The sequence below is a fragment of the Procambarus clarkii genome, chromosome 22 (genome assembly GCF_040958095.1).
Source record: "Procambarus clarkii isolate CNS0578487 chromosome 22, FALCON_Pclarkii_2.0, whole genome shotgun sequence".
In the NCBI taxonomy this organism is placed as follows: domain Eukaryota; kingdom Metazoa; phylum Arthropoda; class Malacostraca; order Decapoda; family Cambaridae; genus Procambarus; species Procambarus clarkii.
Genome location: NC_091171.1, coordinates 41,137,552 through 41,155,709, shown reverse-complemented (window position 1 = coordinate 41,155,709; position 18,158 = coordinate 41,137,552). Strand labels below are relative to the sequence as shown.

General features: G+C 49.6%; 2 protein-coding genes across 2 annotated transcripts in view; one reads left to right on the top strand and one right to left on the bottom strand.

Annotated features, from left to right (window-relative positions):
• The window catches only part of Plod (procollagen lysyl hydroxylase), a 310,319-nt gene that overhangs the window by 87,985 nt on the left and 204,176 nt on the right, over positions 1-18,158 (top strand). The window lies entirely within an intron of this gene.
• The window catches only part of LOC123760214 (immunoglobulin domain-containing protein oig-4), a 43,901-nt gene continuing 26,804 nt past the window's right edge, over positions 1,062-18,158 (bottom strand). The window contains exons 3-4 of the mRNA XM_045745725.2: positions 10,366-10,515; positions 1,062-2,440 (exon numbers count right to left, since the gene is read on the bottom strand). Of these exons, the coding sequence (XP_045601681.1) occupies positions 2,282-2,440; positions 10,366-10,515 (309 nt within the window). The 3' untranslated portion in view covers positions 1,062-2,281. The remainder of the gene's footprint in view (positions 2,441-10,365; positions 10,516-18,158) is intronic.

Genomic DNA, 18,158 nt, shown 5'->3' with positions numbered 1-18,158 from the left:
ACAAGGTATTAACTAGGCATTAACACAGCTACTTAGACTTGGAAGGCATTTACCGGCTATGTAGACAACGAAGGCATTAACTGGGTATCTTGACTAGGGAGGCATTAAATAGCTGCTGTGACCTAGGTGACAAAAAAAACTTGCAAGGACTTGGTAGCATAATCAAAGCTTCCAGGACTTGGTAGCATAATCAAAGCTTCCAGGACTTGGTTGCATAATCAAAGCTTCCAGGACTTGGTAGCATAATCAAAGCTTCCTAGACTTGGTAGCATAATCAAAGCTTCCAGGACTTGGTAACATAATCAAAGCTTCCAGGACTTGGTAGCATAATCAAAGCTTCCAGGACTTGGTAGCATAATCAAAGCTTCCTGGACTTGGTAGCATAATCAAAGCTTCCAGGACTTGGTAGCATAATCAAAGCTTCCTGGACTTGGTGGCATCCACACAGCCCCATTTATTTTAGTGATAAAGAACAACTGTATTTAGAATAATAGATCTCCTCTGAGGTTGAACAAAATAGGCGATGAAAGGGGGAAGAGTTACACAAGTCTGGGACAAGTGAATTAAGAACAGTGAGGTTTATGATGATATGAAGAGTGTAGAGTAGGTGCGAATAATGAGTGACTTAGACTTGTGTGAGTGTGGGAGAGGTACTCACCTAATTGTGCTTGCGGGGGTTGAGCTTTGGCTCTTTGGTCCCGCCTCTCAACTGTCAATCAACAGGTGTACAGATTCCTGAGCCTACTGGGCTCTTATCATATCTACATTTGAAACTGTGTATGGAGTCAGCCGCCACCACATCACTGCCTAAAGCATTCCTTTTATTAACTACTCTGACACTGAAAAAATTCTTTTTAACGCCTCTAACGTCTCAGGTGTTGAAGTATTGTGGTGGGAGTGGGATTCCGTACTACTGCTGGACGAAGTTGTATGTGAATGAATTAGTCGTGTAAGTCTTGTACAATTCCATAGTTTAAGAGGCCAAAATGGGTGTGGTTTCTGTATTTCATGTGGTGTGCACCGTGCGTCAACGTAGATTGAAGTTGGTGAAAAAACTCGCATTTAGTGATACAGAATTATATTTTCACTAGAACTATGTTATAAATCTTTTGCAATCATTCGCCAGCTGTGGTCAGATATATTGTACTGCTCACACCGCACCTTATTTTGTATTGTACTCGAGCCATTGAGTACACTCTATCGATCATACTTTATGATGCTCCAGTCATTGGTTATAATCCCTCTGGCTACTATTTCAGTGCTGTAACCAAACATACTGTAACAGAACGGAACTATCGGGGTGGGGGGGGGGGGGGAAGCGCAAAGCCATTACGACTATATAGCACTTGGAAGGGATCAGGATAAGGATTTGGGATGGGACGGGGGGTGGGGGTGGGGGGGGGGGGAGGAAAGGAATGGTTTTCAACGACTTGGACGGTCGGGGATTGAACGCCGACCTACATGAAGCGAGACCGTCGCTCTACCGTCCAGTCCAAGTGGTTGGCTAAACATAATGTAAGCACTGTATAAAATTAGACAGGAATATCTTTTGATATTTTCCAAGCTTAGTTGGTGCCAGGGGTTCGGGGTTGTCCTGATCTGCTGTGTTGAAGGGACGAGGGTCTCTGCCGCTTGCTTGAACTTTCTGTTGGGTCTTGAAGCCAGGCACAGTACCCTTCTCCACTCCCTAACGTGTGGAAATATCCCGGAGCGTCCAGCTACTCCACTACACCAAGGTACTTGATCTGTGCTTTAGTGAAGAGTGAACTAACTCTATCTATCAACTGTATATTAGTGCCTGCCTAGCCACAACGTTACAACTGATATCCTAACAATCTTTCATTTAACATGTGTGAGTGTGTATCAAACACCTAAGAGACATTTACACTAAAACAAAGTAGTCATGCGAGACAGCCTTTCAGACGTTTGCCACGCAAACTGTGGGCAATATTGTGCTGCTTAACTTCCATCGGTGAGGCGTGTCGTATCCACCACTGTCTCACTATCACCTGTATGTGACCCCCGGATGGACGCTAATCCACTCTGGGTTGGGGTGGGGGTCTTCTTATAAGCCAAAGCCATCTACCACATCCTATATCCAGTATCTAGTGGAGAAAATTCTAGCACGAGCGCAGTCACAGGATGATGGTTTGAGTAGTGGGGCGAGTCCACCATGATGAGTGGTCCCACCAGACTAGGAGGGGGTTGATGGGGGTGTGTGAGGGTGTGTTAGGGGGGTGACCCTGGCCGGCCGGCCGGCTGGCTGGCTATAGCTGCTCCCTCACACAAACTCGATGGAGTAGTCGGCGCTGAAGCCCTTGATGTCGACGGCGTACTTGTTGTCGGCCTGACACTCGTAGAAGCCGGCGTCCATCTGGGTGGCCGGGTCGATCTCCATCTTGCTCTTGATCTCTCCCTTGCCTTCCTTCCACTCGTGCAGCTGAAAACATACGTCTCATTACTCCTCAGATTTATACATATACGTGCATGTCTTATAGGCTACAGTGAAGTGTTGAATCTGGTTACTTTGTAAATATAAGGACAAAATATTCCCCTCATGTAACATGTAAATTGTATATGTACAGGGCCCTTTTCCTGGGCCCAGAGCCCTTTTCCTGGGCCCAGAGCCCTTTTCCTGGGCCCAGAGCCCTTTTCCTGGGCCCAGAGCCCTTTTCCTGGGCCCAGAGCCCTTTTCCTGGGCCCAGAGCCCTTCTCCTGGGCCCAGAGCCCTTCTCCTGGGCCCAGAGCCCTTCTCCTGGCCCACAGCCCTTCTCCTTGGCCCCAGAGCCCTTCTCCTGGCCCAGAGCCCTTCTCCTGGCCCAGAGCCCTTCTCCTGGCCCAGAGCCCTTCTCCTGGGCCCAGAGCCCTTCTCCTGGGCCCAGAGCCCTTCTCCTGGCCCACAGCCCTTCTCCTTGGCCCCAGAGCCCTTCTCCTGGCCCACAGCCCTTCTCCTGGCCCAGAGCCCTTCTCCTGGGACCAGAGCCCTTCTCCTGGGCACAGAGCCCTTCTCCCTGGGCCCAGAGCCCTTCTCCTGGGCCCAGAGCCCTTCTCCTGGGCCCAGAGCCCTTCTCCTGGGCCCAGAGCCCTTCTCTTGGGCCCAGAGCCCTTCTCCTGGGCACAGAGCCCTTCTCCCTGGGCCCAGAGCCCTTCTCCTGGCCCAGAGCCCTTCTCCCTGGGCCCAGAGCCCTTCTCCCTGGGCCCAGAGCCCTTCTCCTGGGCCCAGAGCCCTTCTCCTGGCCCACAGCCCTTCTCCTTGGCCCCAGAGCCCTTCTCCTGGCCCAGAGCCCTTCTCCTGGCCCAGAGCCCTTCTCCTGGCCCAGAGCCCTTCTCCTGGGCCCAGAGCCCTTCTCCTGGGCCCAGAGCCCTTCTCCTGGCCCACAGCCCTTCTCCTTGGCCCCAGAGCCCTTCTCCTGGCCCACAGCCCTTCTCCTGGCCCAGAGCCCTTCTCCTGGGCCCAGAGCCCTTCTCCTGGGCACAGAGCCCTTCTCCCTGGGCCCAGAGCCCTTCTCCTGGGCCCAGAGCCCTTCTCCTGGGCCCAGAGCCCTTCTCCTGGGCCCAGAGCCCTTCTCTTGGGCCCAGAGCCCTTCTCCTGGGCCCAGAGCCCTTCTCCTGGGCCCAGAGCCCTTCTCCTGGGCCCAGAGCCCTTCTCCTGGGCCCAGAGCCCTTCTTCCTGGGCCCAGAGCCCTTCTCCTGGGCTCAGAGCCCTTCTCCTGGGCCCAGAGCCCTTCTCCTGGCCCAGAGCCCTTCTCCTGGGCCCAGAGCCCTTCTCCTGGCCCAGAGCCCTTCTCCTGGCCCAGAGCCCTTCTCCTGGCCCAGAGCCCTTCTCCTGGCCCAGAGCCCTTCTCCTGGGCCCAGAGCCCTTCTCTTGGGCCTAGAACCCTTCTCCCTGGGCCCAGAGCCCTTCTCCTGGGCCCAGAGCCCTTCTCCTGGGCCCAGAGCCCTTCTCCTGGGCCCAGAGCCCTTCTCCTGGGCCCAGAGCCCTTCTTCCTGGGCCCAGAGCCCTTCTCCTGGGCTCAGAGCCCTTCTCCTGGGCCCAGAGCTCTTCTCCTGGCCCAGAGCCCTTCTCCTGGGCCCAGAGCCCTTCTCCTGGGCCCAGAGCCCTTCTTCCTGGGCCCAGAGCCCTTCTCCTGGGCCCAGAGCCCTTCTCCTGGGCTCAGAGCCCTTCTCCTGGGCCCAGAGCCCTTCTCCTGGCCCAGAGCCCTTCTCCTGGGCCCAGAGCCCTTCTCCTGGGCCCAGAGCCCTTCTTCCTGGGCCCAGAGCCCTTCTCCCTGGGCCCAGAGCCCTTCTCCTGGGCCCAGAGCCCTTCTCCCTGGGCCCAGAGCCCTTCTCCTGGGCCCAGAGCCCTTCTCCTGTGCCCAGAGCCCTTCTCCTGGGCCCAGAGCCCTTCTCCTGGGCCCAGAGCCCTTCTCCCTGGGCCCAGAGCCCTTCTCCTGGGCCCAGAGCCCTTCTCCCTGGGCCCAGAGCCCTTCTCCCTGGGCCCAGAGCCCTTCTCCTGGGCCCAGAGCCCTTCTCCCTGGGCCCAGAGCCCTTCTTCCTGGGCCCAGAGCCCTTCTCCTGGGCCCAGAGCCCTTCTCCTGGGCCCAGAGCCCTTCTCCTGGGCCCAGAGCTCTTCTCCTGGGCCCAGAGCCCTTCTCCTGGGCCCAGAGCCCTTCTCCTGGGCCCAGAGCCCTTCTCCTGGGCCCAGAGCCCTTCTCCTGGGCCCAGAGCTCTTCTCCTGGGCCCAGAGCCCTTCTCCTGGGCCCATAAGAAAGGATAGAAGAGTACGAAGCTGCTATCCTGCAGGAATGATCCCCCGTGGTCAGGTTAGGCCACCGGGACCCATCCCTCTTCTGTCTTACTGTTCGTCTTAGGGAGGTCGAGCCCAAATTTGTGAACATACGGTAAGATGATTGCGTTCGTGAGACTAGTTCGTGACCTCGTTCGTGAGACTGGTTCGTGACCTCGTTCGTGAGACTGGTTCGTGACCTCGTTCGTGAGACTAGTTCGTGACCTCGTTCGTGAGACTGGTTCGTGACCTCGTTCGTGAGACTGGTTCGTGACCTCGTTCGTGAGACTGGTTCGTGACCTCGTTCGTGAGACTGGTTCGTGACCTCGTTCGTGAGACTAGTTCGTGACCTCGTTCGTGAGACTAGTTCGTGACCTCGTTCGTGAGACTGGTTCGTGACCTCGTTCGTGAGACTGGTTCGTGACCTCGTTCGTGAGACTGGTTCGTGACCTCGTTCGTGAGACTGGTTCGTGACCTCGTTCGTGAGACTAGTTCGTGACCTCGTTCGTGAGACAGGTTCGTGACCTCGTTCGTGAGACTAGTTCGTGACCTCGTTCGTGAGACTGGTTCGTGACCTCGTTCGTGAGACTAGTTCGTGACCTCCTTCGTGAGACTAGTTCGTGACCTCGTTCTTGCAACGTCAGATAAATTATTTACTGATCCTTATTTTCCCTGACGGCTGACAGCTGAGTGGACAGCGCTTCGGATTCGTAGCCCTGAGGTTCCGGGTTCGATCCCCGGTGGAGGCGGAGACAAATGGGCAAAATGTTTTTTTTTTTTCGCACTGATGCTCCTGTTACCTAGCAGTAAATAGGTACCTGGGAGTTAGACAGCTGCTACGGGCTGCTTCCTGGGGTGTGTGTGTGTAACAAAAAAAAAATGAGTCCTGGTCGAGAACCGGACCGCGGGGACGCTAAGCCCCGAAATCATCTCACGATAATCTCAAGATAACCATCCCTAAAATGGAATGAGTTACGCTGTCACTTTTTTAATTTGTATTCCGCTCTGGCGTTTGAAATCCAATTTTCCTGCTTTTAGCGTCCAGCAAAAATGTGACGTTTTTTAAGTTATTGTGGTGTTTGGGTTATCTTGAGGTTATCTTGAGATGATTTCGGGGCTTTTTAGTGTCCCCGCGGCCCTGTCCTCGACCAGGCCTCCACCCCCCAGGAAGCAGCCCGTGACAGCTGACTAACACCCAGGTACCTATTTTACTGCTAGGTAACAGGGGCATAGGGTGAAAGAAACTCTGCCCAATGTTTCTCGCAGGCGCCTGGGATCGAACCCAAGACCACAGGATCACAAGTCCAGTGTGCTCTCCGCTCGGCCGACCGGCTCCCCTCGCCTGGGGGAGTAAGTTTATATAGGCACGTGACTGGCGTCACGAAACTGGTATATAATATTTGTATAAAATATATAATATATAATATATAATATAATTATATAATATATAATATAATACTTGTATAAAATATGGTTCATTTATAATTCTGTTTCAGTTTCTAAAATCTGTTATTATGGCTCTTGAATGTCTCGGATAATTTTGATGGAAGATTTTGACTGCAGCTTCGTTTTATATTTATGCGGTAATTATAAATTATAAATTTTGGTTCGTACTAGGCCACATGGATGAAGAGTTTTCTTGAGGAGCTATTTAGTTTTAGCTATTTCTCAGTGCCTATTGCATAAGACAAGTGTAAGATTGGGATCGTCTTGATGTGTTTGGGTAACGTTAATAATTCTGACTCGATCTCTTCAAAGGATCTCTCATCTGGTTAAAGATTCTGAGACTTGATGAAACATTCGTTGAGTTTCATATGATCTGAAGAGCCCATCATCAACAGCTGTGAGGTACACAACGCATAAGCCAAATACTGACTATAAAAACTTTACATAAGTCAGTATTTTGACTTACACTCCACTGACCAAGTTCGAGGCAATGATTCGACACGTGCTTCGTTCACCTTGCTTAACTCTGCTTGGCTTGATTCACAAGTCACAACTTGATTCAAGTTGGGGAGTAGACCAACTCCCAGAACTTGAAGCAGGTATCACATTCCGCCTGTAGTGTAAACACGCTCTATAGCAACATAACACCATGCCTAACCTTCCCTAGTTCTAACTATACATAAACCCACAATATATAAGATTAATTTACACTTCAGAAAAAAAACTTTCGTTATTATTCTGTTTAATAATATACTGATTCATCGTGTCAGTCGGTTTTCGGCTAAGTAAACAAAACTGCCCTACGTCAACACTTGACCTGTTGCTGAGGCTGGAGGATGGGTTAGATGTGTAATTAACATTGCAATTACCAATGGTCTATGGTAATTAACAGGTCTAGGTAATTAACATTACCTAGACCTCAAGGTCCTAAACCTAGACCTTAATATCACGCGTTATTTTGTAGCTGTTTTTTTAAACATTCAGCAAATGGGGTATTGGTCAATCAAGTAGTGGAATAGAGGGTCATCTAGTAATTCTTGTTCTGTAGACATTCAAGTTATTATTAACTTGGGAAGACGTAATATTGGGATAAAACGACCGTCATTGTTAGTGTCTGGGTTAACTGTTGTGGTTGGTAAGCTGCTCAACTACTGTACCTGCCCCAGTCAGTTACTGCAGTTAGCATGCTTCTTAACATGTAACAAAAAAATGTCTTTTTAGTGTTAATTGACAATTAGGACCACAAATTAGAGGAAATATGCAGTATTGGAGTTTATCGTCATTTTTAAAATAAATTTAACATGTCTGGTAATTATGTAGGCATAGGCATATATGTATATATGCCTATGCCCTTTGGTCCACCAGCAACAGCCTGGTGGACCAAACTCTCACAAGTCAAGTCTGGCCTCGGGCCGGGCTTGGGGAGTAGAAGAACTCCCAGAACCCCATCAACCAGGTATCATATATGTATATACAGTACTGTATATATATATATATATCAATTTTCTGAGCGCGAATCAGTCTGCGGTTATGGTGCGCCATATTTAACTGTCCGACCGCATACCCAGGTGCGGTCGATGTTGACAGGTGCAGCATGTGACGCATTGGTAGTACACCGGAGGGCTGTGTTATAACAGGTGTAACGTGTGTGTGTCATGTGTGTGTGTGTGTGTCATGTGTGTGTGTGTGTGTCATGTGTGTGTGTGTGTGTCATGTGTGTGTGTGTGTGTCATGTGTGTGTGTGTCATGTGTGTGTGTGTCATGTGTGTGTGTGTGTCATGTGTGTGTGTGTGTCATGTGTGTGTGTGTGTCATGTGTGTGTGTGTCATGTGTGTGTGTGTCATGTGTGTGTGTGTCATGTGTGTGTGTGTCATGTGTGTGTGTGTGTCATGTGTGTGTGTGTCATGTGTGTGTGTGTGTCATGTGTGTGTGTGTCATGTGTGTGTGTGTGTGTGTGTCATGTGTGTGTGTGTGTGTCATGTGTGTGTGTGTCATGTGTGTGTGTGTGTGTCATGTGTGTGTGTGTGTGTGTCATGTGTGTGTGTGTCATGTGTGTGTGTGTGTCATGTGTGTGTGTGTCATGTGTGTGTGTGTGTGTCATGTGTGTGTGTGTCATGTGTGTGTGTGTCATGTGTGTGTGTGTGTCATGTGTGTGTGTGTCATGTGTGTGTGTGTCATATGTGTGTGTGTCATGTGTGTGTGTGTGTGTCATGTGTGTGTGTGTGTCATGTGTGTGTGTGTGTGTCATGTGTGTGTTTGTATCATGTGTGTGTGTGTGTCATGTGTGTGTGTGTGTGTCATGTGTGTGTGTGTGTGTCATATGTGTGTGTGTCATGTGTGTGTGTCATATGTGCGTGCGAGCGCGCGGGCGTTACCAGTCCTGGTCATATTGGAAACAACCGTTTATGAGCTACACACAGGTGCAATTATTCGCATATAAATTTGTTCTTGTTATACTTGTATCATCCTCGTCCGATTGATTTATTAATTGAGGCAACTTTATAAGCTTTCTGTATTCATTATTTACAAGTAACTTATGATTTAGAAGATCTTTTGTTGGAATTGTTAAAATAGACAGTAACTAACTTTATCATAACTAAAAACAATATGGATTATATGACTATACAATTGAGATCTTCAACCATCTGTACACGTTTCAATATTATATTTAAACAAAGGAGCACATTGGAACATTAATTATTGAATAATTGAATAATTGAATATTGAATAATTGAATAATTATTGAACAATTGAATAATTGGAACATTTTGACCCTTAAAATTACTAACTATACATTAATGAGGTACATATTGTGTGGAGACCCACACATTATGGGAGCTGGTCGGCCGAGCGGACAGCACGCTGGACGTGTGATCCTGTGGTCCCGGGTTCGATCCCGGGCGCCGGCGAGAAACGGTGGGGACGGTTTCTTTCACCCTATGCCCCTGTTACATAGCAGTAAATAGGTACCTGGGAGTTAGTCAGCTGTCACGGGCTGCTTTCTGGGGGTGGAGGCCTGGTCGAGGACCTGGCCGCGGGGACACTAAAGCCCCGAAATCATCTCAAGATAACCTCAAGATAACCACCTTCATCATCACTCACTTTAGCTGTGTGTGTGTGTGTGTTGTCATGTGTAGAGGTGTGGTGACAGGCACGGCCCGAGCCTTAAGGCTATGGAGACTTGGGAATTTGTTGTGGACTTGGCAAGTGTTGACAAACACTTGGCAAACACTTGACTAAGTGTTGTGGACCACTTAGGTACCTGGGTGTTAGTCAGCTGTCACGGGCTGCTTCCTGGGGGTGGAGGCCTGGTCGAAGACCGGGCCGCGGGGACACTAAAAAAAGCCCCGAAATCATCTCAAGATAACCTCAAGATTGGCTCTCTGCTAAGGCAAGTAAGTTTGGGGTTTCAGTGCATGGGCCGGGGGGGAAGTATTGACAAGTCGACCTAGTCAGGCGTCACTACTGAGAACTGAGGGAGAATGGCTGCTACATCTCAAAGTCATTTGGCTGGATATCAATGAGCCAGTTTACAAAAAGCTGTTGAGGTTATAATCTGGAATTAACCAAAGTATATGAGGTTATAATCTGGAATTAACCAAAGTATATGAGGTTATAATCTGGAATTAACCAAAGTATATGAGGTTATAATCTGGAATTAACCAAGAGAAATAGAAACGAACACAATGAGCTCAGTGAGGTGTGAACTGGTATACCAGGGCGAAAGTCACACTGCCGTGTGTGTGTGTAAAATATATCTCACCAGTTTAAGACATAAGTCGAGCTAATAGTTGCATGATTGTGGCACCTTAGCATTGTAAGACTGGTTGGGATAACTTTTCCAATGGAGGATGTTTCACTAATGCAGTGTTAGGAAGGACATTACCAGATCGTTTGAAACTTCCCCATTGGTACAAGTGAAATAGAAGCGGTTACATCCATCTTGTTAGAGTCTTTGGTTTAGTAGGAATCAATTGGGAGTGATTCTCTCCTAACACACTGAAATCCCAATCAAATGAACGAAATCGACCATGTCGTAGCTCAGTCGATTAAGGCAGCGTCTGAGATGCTCTCAGACGCAGGCTCGAATCCTCGTCACGGCCCTTGTGGATTTGTTCATTCGATTTCCTGCTAGTTACAGCACTGGAACTGACCTGGAAGAAGGAGTGCGCGTAGAGCTCAATACCGTCCTTGAACCAGGTGATGACTGGACGAGGCTCTCCCTCGGCCTTGCACATGAAGACAATCTTGCGTCCCAACACGTACTCAGACTCGAAGTGGGACCACAGTGTGATTTTGGCTCCCTGCGGAAACAGTCATCTCAGTTGGGGCCACCTGTATGACATCTTTAAATGGATTAAAAACAAAATATCAGGGCGTCGAATATGTTACATCAGTGCAGGCGAGGAGTCACAATAACGGGGCTGAAATATGTTGACCAGACCACACACTAGAAGGTGAAGAGACGACGACGTTTTGGTCCGTCCTGGACCATTCTCAAGTCGATTGTGAATGGTCCAGGACGGACCGAAACGTCGTCATCCCTTCACTTTCTAGTGTGTGGTCTGGTCAACATGTTCAACATCAGTATTTTGTGAGCGACATTTTGTGTGTGAAGTAAAGAGAGAGAGCAGAGAGAATGAACAAATCAACAAGGGCCGTGACGAGGATTCGAACCTACGTCCGAGAGCATCCCAGACGTAGATTCGAATCCTCGTCTCGGGCCTTGTGGATTTGTTCATTTGATACATCACGCTATTGTGATTTCTGTGTGTAAAGAGCAGAGAGAAGCTTGTGGAGCACTCTGAGACACCACTTAGGGCCCCCCCCCCCACACTAAAGAGGATGTAAGTTAATGTAACACAGAGCAAAAGAAGAAACGCATAGAGGAGTGTTGTAGCGCCAGTTTCGGGCGATCAGTCAGACTCTGATGTGCTACTTACAGGGGGTGTAATGGACACTGTAGTAACATGGGCTACCTTGTGGGTAGTTTACTTACTGCTTGCAGTGGTTACAGATGGATAGTTTACTAGGAATGGTCGTTATTGTTAGCGTTGATAATTATGTTGTGGCCTTGTTAATTGTGCTCGTTGACTCTGCACTCAGCGTACTTCTGACAAGGAGTGTTGAGTGCCTCCGCACGTGTGTGTGTTGAGTGCCTCCGCACGTGTGTGTGTTGAGTGCCTCCGCACGTGTGTGTGTGTTGAGTGCCTCCGCGCGTGTGTGTGTGTTGAGTGCCTCCGCACGTGTGTGTGTTGAGTGCCTCCGCACGTGTGTGTGTGTTGAGTGCGTCCGCACACGTGTGTGTTGAGTGCCTCCGCACGTGTGTGTGTTGAGTGCCTCCGCACGTGTGTGTGTTGAGTGCCTCCGCACGTGTGTGTGTTGAGTGCCTCCGCACGTGTGTGTGTTGAGTGCCTCCGCGCGTGTGTGTGTTGAGTGCCTCCGCGCGTGTGTCATGAAGACTAAAGTCAGTTATTATAACTAACTTGGGGTCTGAAATTACCTTGCTCACCTTTATTTACAAATGACAAATTACCTGATTTGTTCCATGGAGCCCCGGGGTTGTGTTTTCCTTTGTAAACAAAGCTGGATCTTTTACAACTTGTTGATTCCCAATATTACAGGTATTTATCTTGTTTACAAATGTTTACAGATGGAGTTTACATTGTCATAGACCATCATACAAGCAGACACTCCACTGGCCCCTCCCCTAAACTCTGGGCACTCCCCCCCCCCTTCACCCCACACCTTGTGTTATCTTGAGGTTATCTTGAGATGATTTCGGGGCTTTTAGTGTCCCCGCGGCCCGGTCCTCGATCAGGCCTCCACCCCCAGGAAGCAGCCCGTGACAGCTGACTAACACCCAGGTACCTATTTTACTGCTAGGTAACAGGGGCATAGGGTGAAAGAAACTCTGCCCATTGTTTCTCGCCGGCGCCTGGGATCGAACCCGGGACCACAGGATCACAAGTCCAGTGTGCTGTCCGCTCGGCCGACCGGCTCCCCATCGCACGTGCTCGGCCGCTCGGCCGACCGGCGAGCCACATACTACACACACGCGGCGGCAGTGTGTGCAGGTCCATCAGGGGCCGCAGGGATGAAGAGTAATTTCAGTATGAACAAATCCACAAGGGCCGTGACGAGGATTCGAACCTGCGTCCGGGAACATCCCAGAGACACTGCCTTAATCGACTGAGCTACGACAGTGTCTGGGATGCTCCCGGACGCAGGTTCGAATCCTCGTCACGGCCCTTGTGGATTTGTTCATTTGATGCATCACGTTAGTGTGATCTCTGTGTGTGATAATTCCAGTATGTTGGAAAGTTAACTTGGAGCTAGTGAGGGGCGGTGTTGTCAAGGGGGGGGGGGAGTGTCGCTTGCGGACCACCACCACCTCTTTCATGTAGGGGGGGGGAGGGACTGTTTCCCCCCTATACCCCCCCCCCCCGAGCAGGCGAGTGTGTCTTATGGTCAAAGAGTCAAAGAACAGGGGGTCAAAGAACAGGGGGTCAAAGAACAGGGGGTCAAAGAACAGGGAGGTCAAAGAACAGGGGGTCAAAGAACAGGGCGGTTAAAGAACAGGGTGGTCAAAGAACAGGGGGTCAAAGAACAGGGTGGTCAAAGAACAGGGGGCTCAAAGAACAGGGGGTCAAAGAAGAGGGAGGTCAAAGAACAGGGGGTCAAAAAACAGGGCGGTCAAAGAACAGGGGGTCAAAGAACAGGGCGGTCAAAGAACAGGGGGGCCAAGGAACAGGGGGGCCAAGGAACAGGGGGGTCAAAGAACAGGGGGTCAAAGAACAGAGGGTCAAAGAACAGGGGGGTCAAAGAACAGGGCGGTCAAAGAACAGGGGGGTCAAAGAACAGGGGGGTCAAAGAACAGGAGGTCAAAGAACAGGAGGTCAAAGAACAGGGGGGCCAAGGAACAGGGGTGGCCAAGGAACAGGGTGGTCAAAGAACAGGGGGTCAAAGAACAGAGGGTCAAAGAACAGGGGGGTCAAAGAACAGGGGGGTCAAAGAACAGGGGGGTCAAAGAACAGGAGGTCAAAGAACAGGGGGTCAAAGAACAGGGGGGTCAAAGAGCAGGGGGGGTCAAAGAACAGGGAGGTCAAAGAACAGGGGGTCAAAGAACAGGGCGGTCAAAGAACAGGGGGTCAAAGAACAGAGGGTCAAAGAACAGGGGGGTCAAAGAACAGGGGGGTCAAAGAACAGGGGGGTCAAAGAACGGGGGGGTCAAAGAACAGGGGGTCAAAGAACAGGGTGGTCAAAGAACAGGGGGTCAAAGAACAGGGGGTCAAAGAACAGGGGGTCAAAGAACAGGGAGGTCAAAGAACAGGGGGTCAAAGAACAGGGCGGTTAAAGAACAGGGTGGTCAAAGAACAGGGGGTCAAAGAACAGGGTGGTCAAAGAACAGGGGGCTCAAAGAACAGGGGGTCAAAGAAGAGGGAGGTCAAAGAACAGGGGGTCAAAAAACAGGGCGGTCAAAGAACAGGGGGTCAAAGAACAGGGCGGTCAAAGAACAGGGGGGCCAAGGAACAGGGGGGCCAAGGAACAGGGGGGTCAAAGAACAGGGGGTCAAAGAACAGAGGGTCAAAGAACAGGGGGGTCAAAGAACAGGGCGGTCAAAGAACAGGGGGGTCAAAGAACAGGGGGGTCAAAGAACAGGAGGTCAAAGAACAGGAGGTCAAAGAACAGGGGGGCCAAGGAACAGGGGTGGCCAAGGAACAGGGGGGTCAAAGAACAGGGGGTCAAAGAACAGAGGGTCAAAGAACAGGGGGGTCAAAGAACAGGGGCGTCAAAGAACAGGGGGGTCAAAGAACAGGAGGTCAAAGAACAGGGGGTCAAAGAACAGGGGGGTCAAAGAGCAGGGGGGGTCAAAGAACAGGGAGGTCAAAGAACAGGGGGTCAAAGAACAGGGCGGTCAAAGAACAGGGGGTCAAAGAACAGAGGGTCAAAGAACAGGGGGGTCAAAGAACAGGGGGGTCAAAGAACAGGGGGGTCAAAGAACGGGGGGGTCAAAGAACAGGGGGTCAAAGAACAGGGTGGTCAAAGAACAGGGGGTCAAAGAACAGGGGGTCAAAGAACAGGGGGGTCAAAGAACAGGGGGTCAAAGAACAGGGGGGTCAAAGAACAGGGGGGTCAAAGAACAGGGGGGTCAAAGAACAGGGGGGTCAAAGAACAAGGGGGTCAAAGAACAGGGGGGTCAAAGAACAGGGGGTCAAAGAACAGGGTGGTCAAAGAACAGGGGGTCAAAGAACAGGGTGGTCAAAGAACAGGGGGGTCAAAGAACAGGGGGGTCAAAGAACAGGGGGGTCAAAGAACAGGGGGGTCAAAGAACAGGGGGGTCAAAGAACAGGGGGTCAAAGAACAGGGGGTCAAAGAACAGGGGGTCAAAGAACAGGGGGGTCAAAGAACAGGGGGGTCAAAGAACAGGGGGTCAAAGAACAGGGGGTCAAAGAACAGGGGGTCAAAGAACAGGGGGGTCAAAGAACAGGGGGTCAAAGAACAGGGGGGTCAAAGAACAGGGGGGTCAAAGAACAGGGGGTCGAAGAACAGGGGGTCAAAGAACAGGGGTTCAAAGAACAGGGGGGTCAAAGAACCGAGGGGTCAAAGAACCGGGGTGTCAAAGAACAGGGGGTCAAAAACAGGGGGGTCAAAGAACAGGGGGGGGGTATAGCCTGTGTGTGTGTGTGATGGTCTAGGTATCAACTTCGTGGCACTATTGGTCCACCAAGGCCAGTCTCCCTCTGCTTTTCCCGCGTGGGAGTCGAACGGAGTTGTTGATCTAACGGAAAGAGTTGAAATAACTCTGATATCTGTGCTCTTTGGAATAAAATATTTATTGTCGAGATCTGCGTGTAATTTTTTTAAGAGTTCCATGTTCCATTTAGTGTATTACCTCAGGTGTATAGTGCTCCTGGCTGTCTGGGTTCGAATCCTTCTGGGGTGTGGAGTTTTCAGTTATATAGCAGTCAGTGACCTCAAGAGAGGTTTGGCTACAGCCAAGTGTCGAGTGTAACAACAGTTACAGGGGTTCAGGACGCGGGTTCAAGTCTCTCCATTGTCTCAAAATATCTCAAATATATCAAAAATATCATTGTCTCAAAGAATATCTCAAAATTATATTCATGAAGGCTTACATAGTGTCGTGTATGACACGCTACCCTTCTCTTTCCTCAGAATAAACTTATGAAGTGTTTTCTCCCTTTTTCAGGTAAGAACAACGCGGTTGGTACTTGAAGGATAACTGGTAAGTGTCTGTTATTGTTGTACGGGTCCCACGCCCTCTCCAAGCACGCCCACGCCCTCTCCAAGCACGCCCACGCCCTCTCCAAGAACGCCCACGCCCTCTCCAAGCACGCCCACGGCCAACACTTGGCCGTGTAGGTCAGTGCGTGCACTCTCACACACACACACACACATGTATGTAAACATATATGTAAATGATACATATACATGATATATATACATATATGTAAATGATCAAGACAATCGACTTGAGAATGGTCCAGGACGGACCGAAACGTCGTCGTCCCTTCATCTTCTAGTGTGTGGTCTGGTCAACATACTTCAGCCACGTTATTGTGACTCATCGCCTGCACATGTAAATGATCTCCCAGAGGTTATAGAATCGTTCCTCTCATTGTTTACTGATGATGCAAAAATTATGAGGATGAAAACAGAGGATGATAGTAGGAGGCTACAAGATGACCTAGACAGACTGAATGAATGGTCCAACAAATGGCTAGTACAGTTCAACCCGAGTAAATGCAAGGTCATGAAACTAGGCGGTGGAAACAGGAGGCCAGACACAGGATACAGAATAGGAGATGAAGTACTATATGAAACGGACAGAGAGAAAGATCTAGGAATTGATATCACACCAAACCTGTCTCCTGAAGCCCACATAAAAAGAATTACATCTGCGGCATAGGCGAGGCTGGCTAACATCAGAACAGCGTTCAGGAACCTGTGTAAGGAATCATTCAGAACCTTGTACACAACATATGTAAGACCAATCCTGGAGTATGCGGCCCCAGCATGGAGCCCGTACCTTGTCAAGCACAAGACGAAGCTGGAAAATGTTCAGAGATATGCCACTAGCCAAGTCCCAGAACTAAGAGGCATGAGTTATGAGGAAATGCTGCGGGAAATGCACCTCACTACACTGGAAAACAGAAGAGTAAGAGGAGACATGATCACTACCTACAAAATTCTCAGGAATTGACAGGGTAGATAAGGATAAACTTTTTAACATGGTTGGTACGGGAACAAGGGGACACAGGTGGAGACTGAGTAACCACATGAGCCACAGGGACGTTTGAAAGAACTTTTTCAGTGTCAGAGTAGTTAACAGGTGGAATGCATTAGGCAGTGATGTGGTGGAGGCTGACTCCATACACAGTTTCAAATGTAGATATGATAGAGCCCAATAGGCTTAGGAACCTGTACACCAGTTGATTGATGGTTGAGAGGCGGGACCAAAGAGCCAAAACTCAACCCCCGCAAGCACAACTAGGTGAGCACACACACGCACAGACTATGTATATACGTATATATAATAATTCATATGTATATACATATATAATTCATATGTATATACATGTATGTACATATTTCATATGTATCATACATAATGTATGTATGGAGAGAGAGAGGGGGGGGGAAGAGAGAGAGAGAGAGAGAGAGAGAGAGAGAGAGAGAGAGGGGGGGGGGGAAGAGAGAGAGAAAGAGAGAGAGAGAGAGAGAGAGAGAGAGAGAGAGAGAGAGAGAGAGAGAGAGAGAGAGAGAGAGAGAGAGAGAGAGAGGGGGAGAGAGAGAGAGAGAGAGAGAGAGAGAGAGAGAGAGAGAGAGAAGGGGGGGGGAAGAGAGAGAGAGAGAGAGAGAGAGAGAGAGAGAGAGAGAGAGAGAGAGAGAGAGAGAGAGAGAGAGAGAGAGAGAGAGGAAGAGAGGGAGAGAGAGGAAGAGAGAGAGAGAGGAAGAGAGAGAGAGAGAGAGAGAGAGAGAGAGAGAGAGAGAGAGAGAGAGAGAGAGAGAGAGAGAGAGGAAGAGAGAGAGAGAGAGAGAGAGAGAGAGAGAGAGAGAGAGAGAGAGAGAGAGAGAGAGACAGAGAGAGAGAGAGAGAGAGAGAGAAGGGGGAAGAGAGAGAGAGAGAGAGAGAGAGAGAGGGGGGAAGAGAGAGAGAGAGAGAGAGAGAGACAGAGAGAGAGACAGAGAGAGAGAGAGAGAGAGAGAGAGAGAGAGAGAGAGACAGAGAGAGAGAGAGAGAGAGAGAGAGAGAGAGAGAAGGGGGAAGAGAGAGAGAGAGAGAGAGAGAGAGAGGGGGGAAGAGAGAGAGAGAGAGAGAGAGAGAGAGAGAGACAGAGAGAGAGAGAGAGAGAGAGAGAGAGAGAGAGAGAGAGAGAGAGAGAGAGAGAGAGAGAGAGAGAGAGAGAGAGAGAGAGACAGAGAGCGCGCGTTCTACCTCTTCCCCCTCGTGACTCGCAGTAAATTTCATTTCTATTCCATTACTGTCAAATAAAACTGTACAAGTTTTGAGGGGGTTTAAGGTCGTGCGCATTATCTTGTGCTCTCGAAAATGGCGTCTGACTGTACAAATGTGTTGTAAAGCAGCTTGTGTTTGTATATATTCTAACTGAATTATGGCCTCTAGTGAAGTCCTGCTTCGATGTGGCAACTGTTTCTGCCTTCAGTATTATTTTTTTGAGAATATTGGTTAAACAATAATTATTGCTAATGCATTTATACGATTCAGATCAAGTCACAAGGAACAATATACAAGATACAGTGAGCTTGGAATGTTTGGTTTGACGTGTTGTATGTGGTAATGCAATTATCAAAGGGAAGCGCCAAGTTATTATGACTATATAGCACTTGGAAGGGGTCAGGACAAGGATTTGGGATGGGACGGTGGGAAAGGAATGGTTCCCCAACCACTTGTGGACGGTCG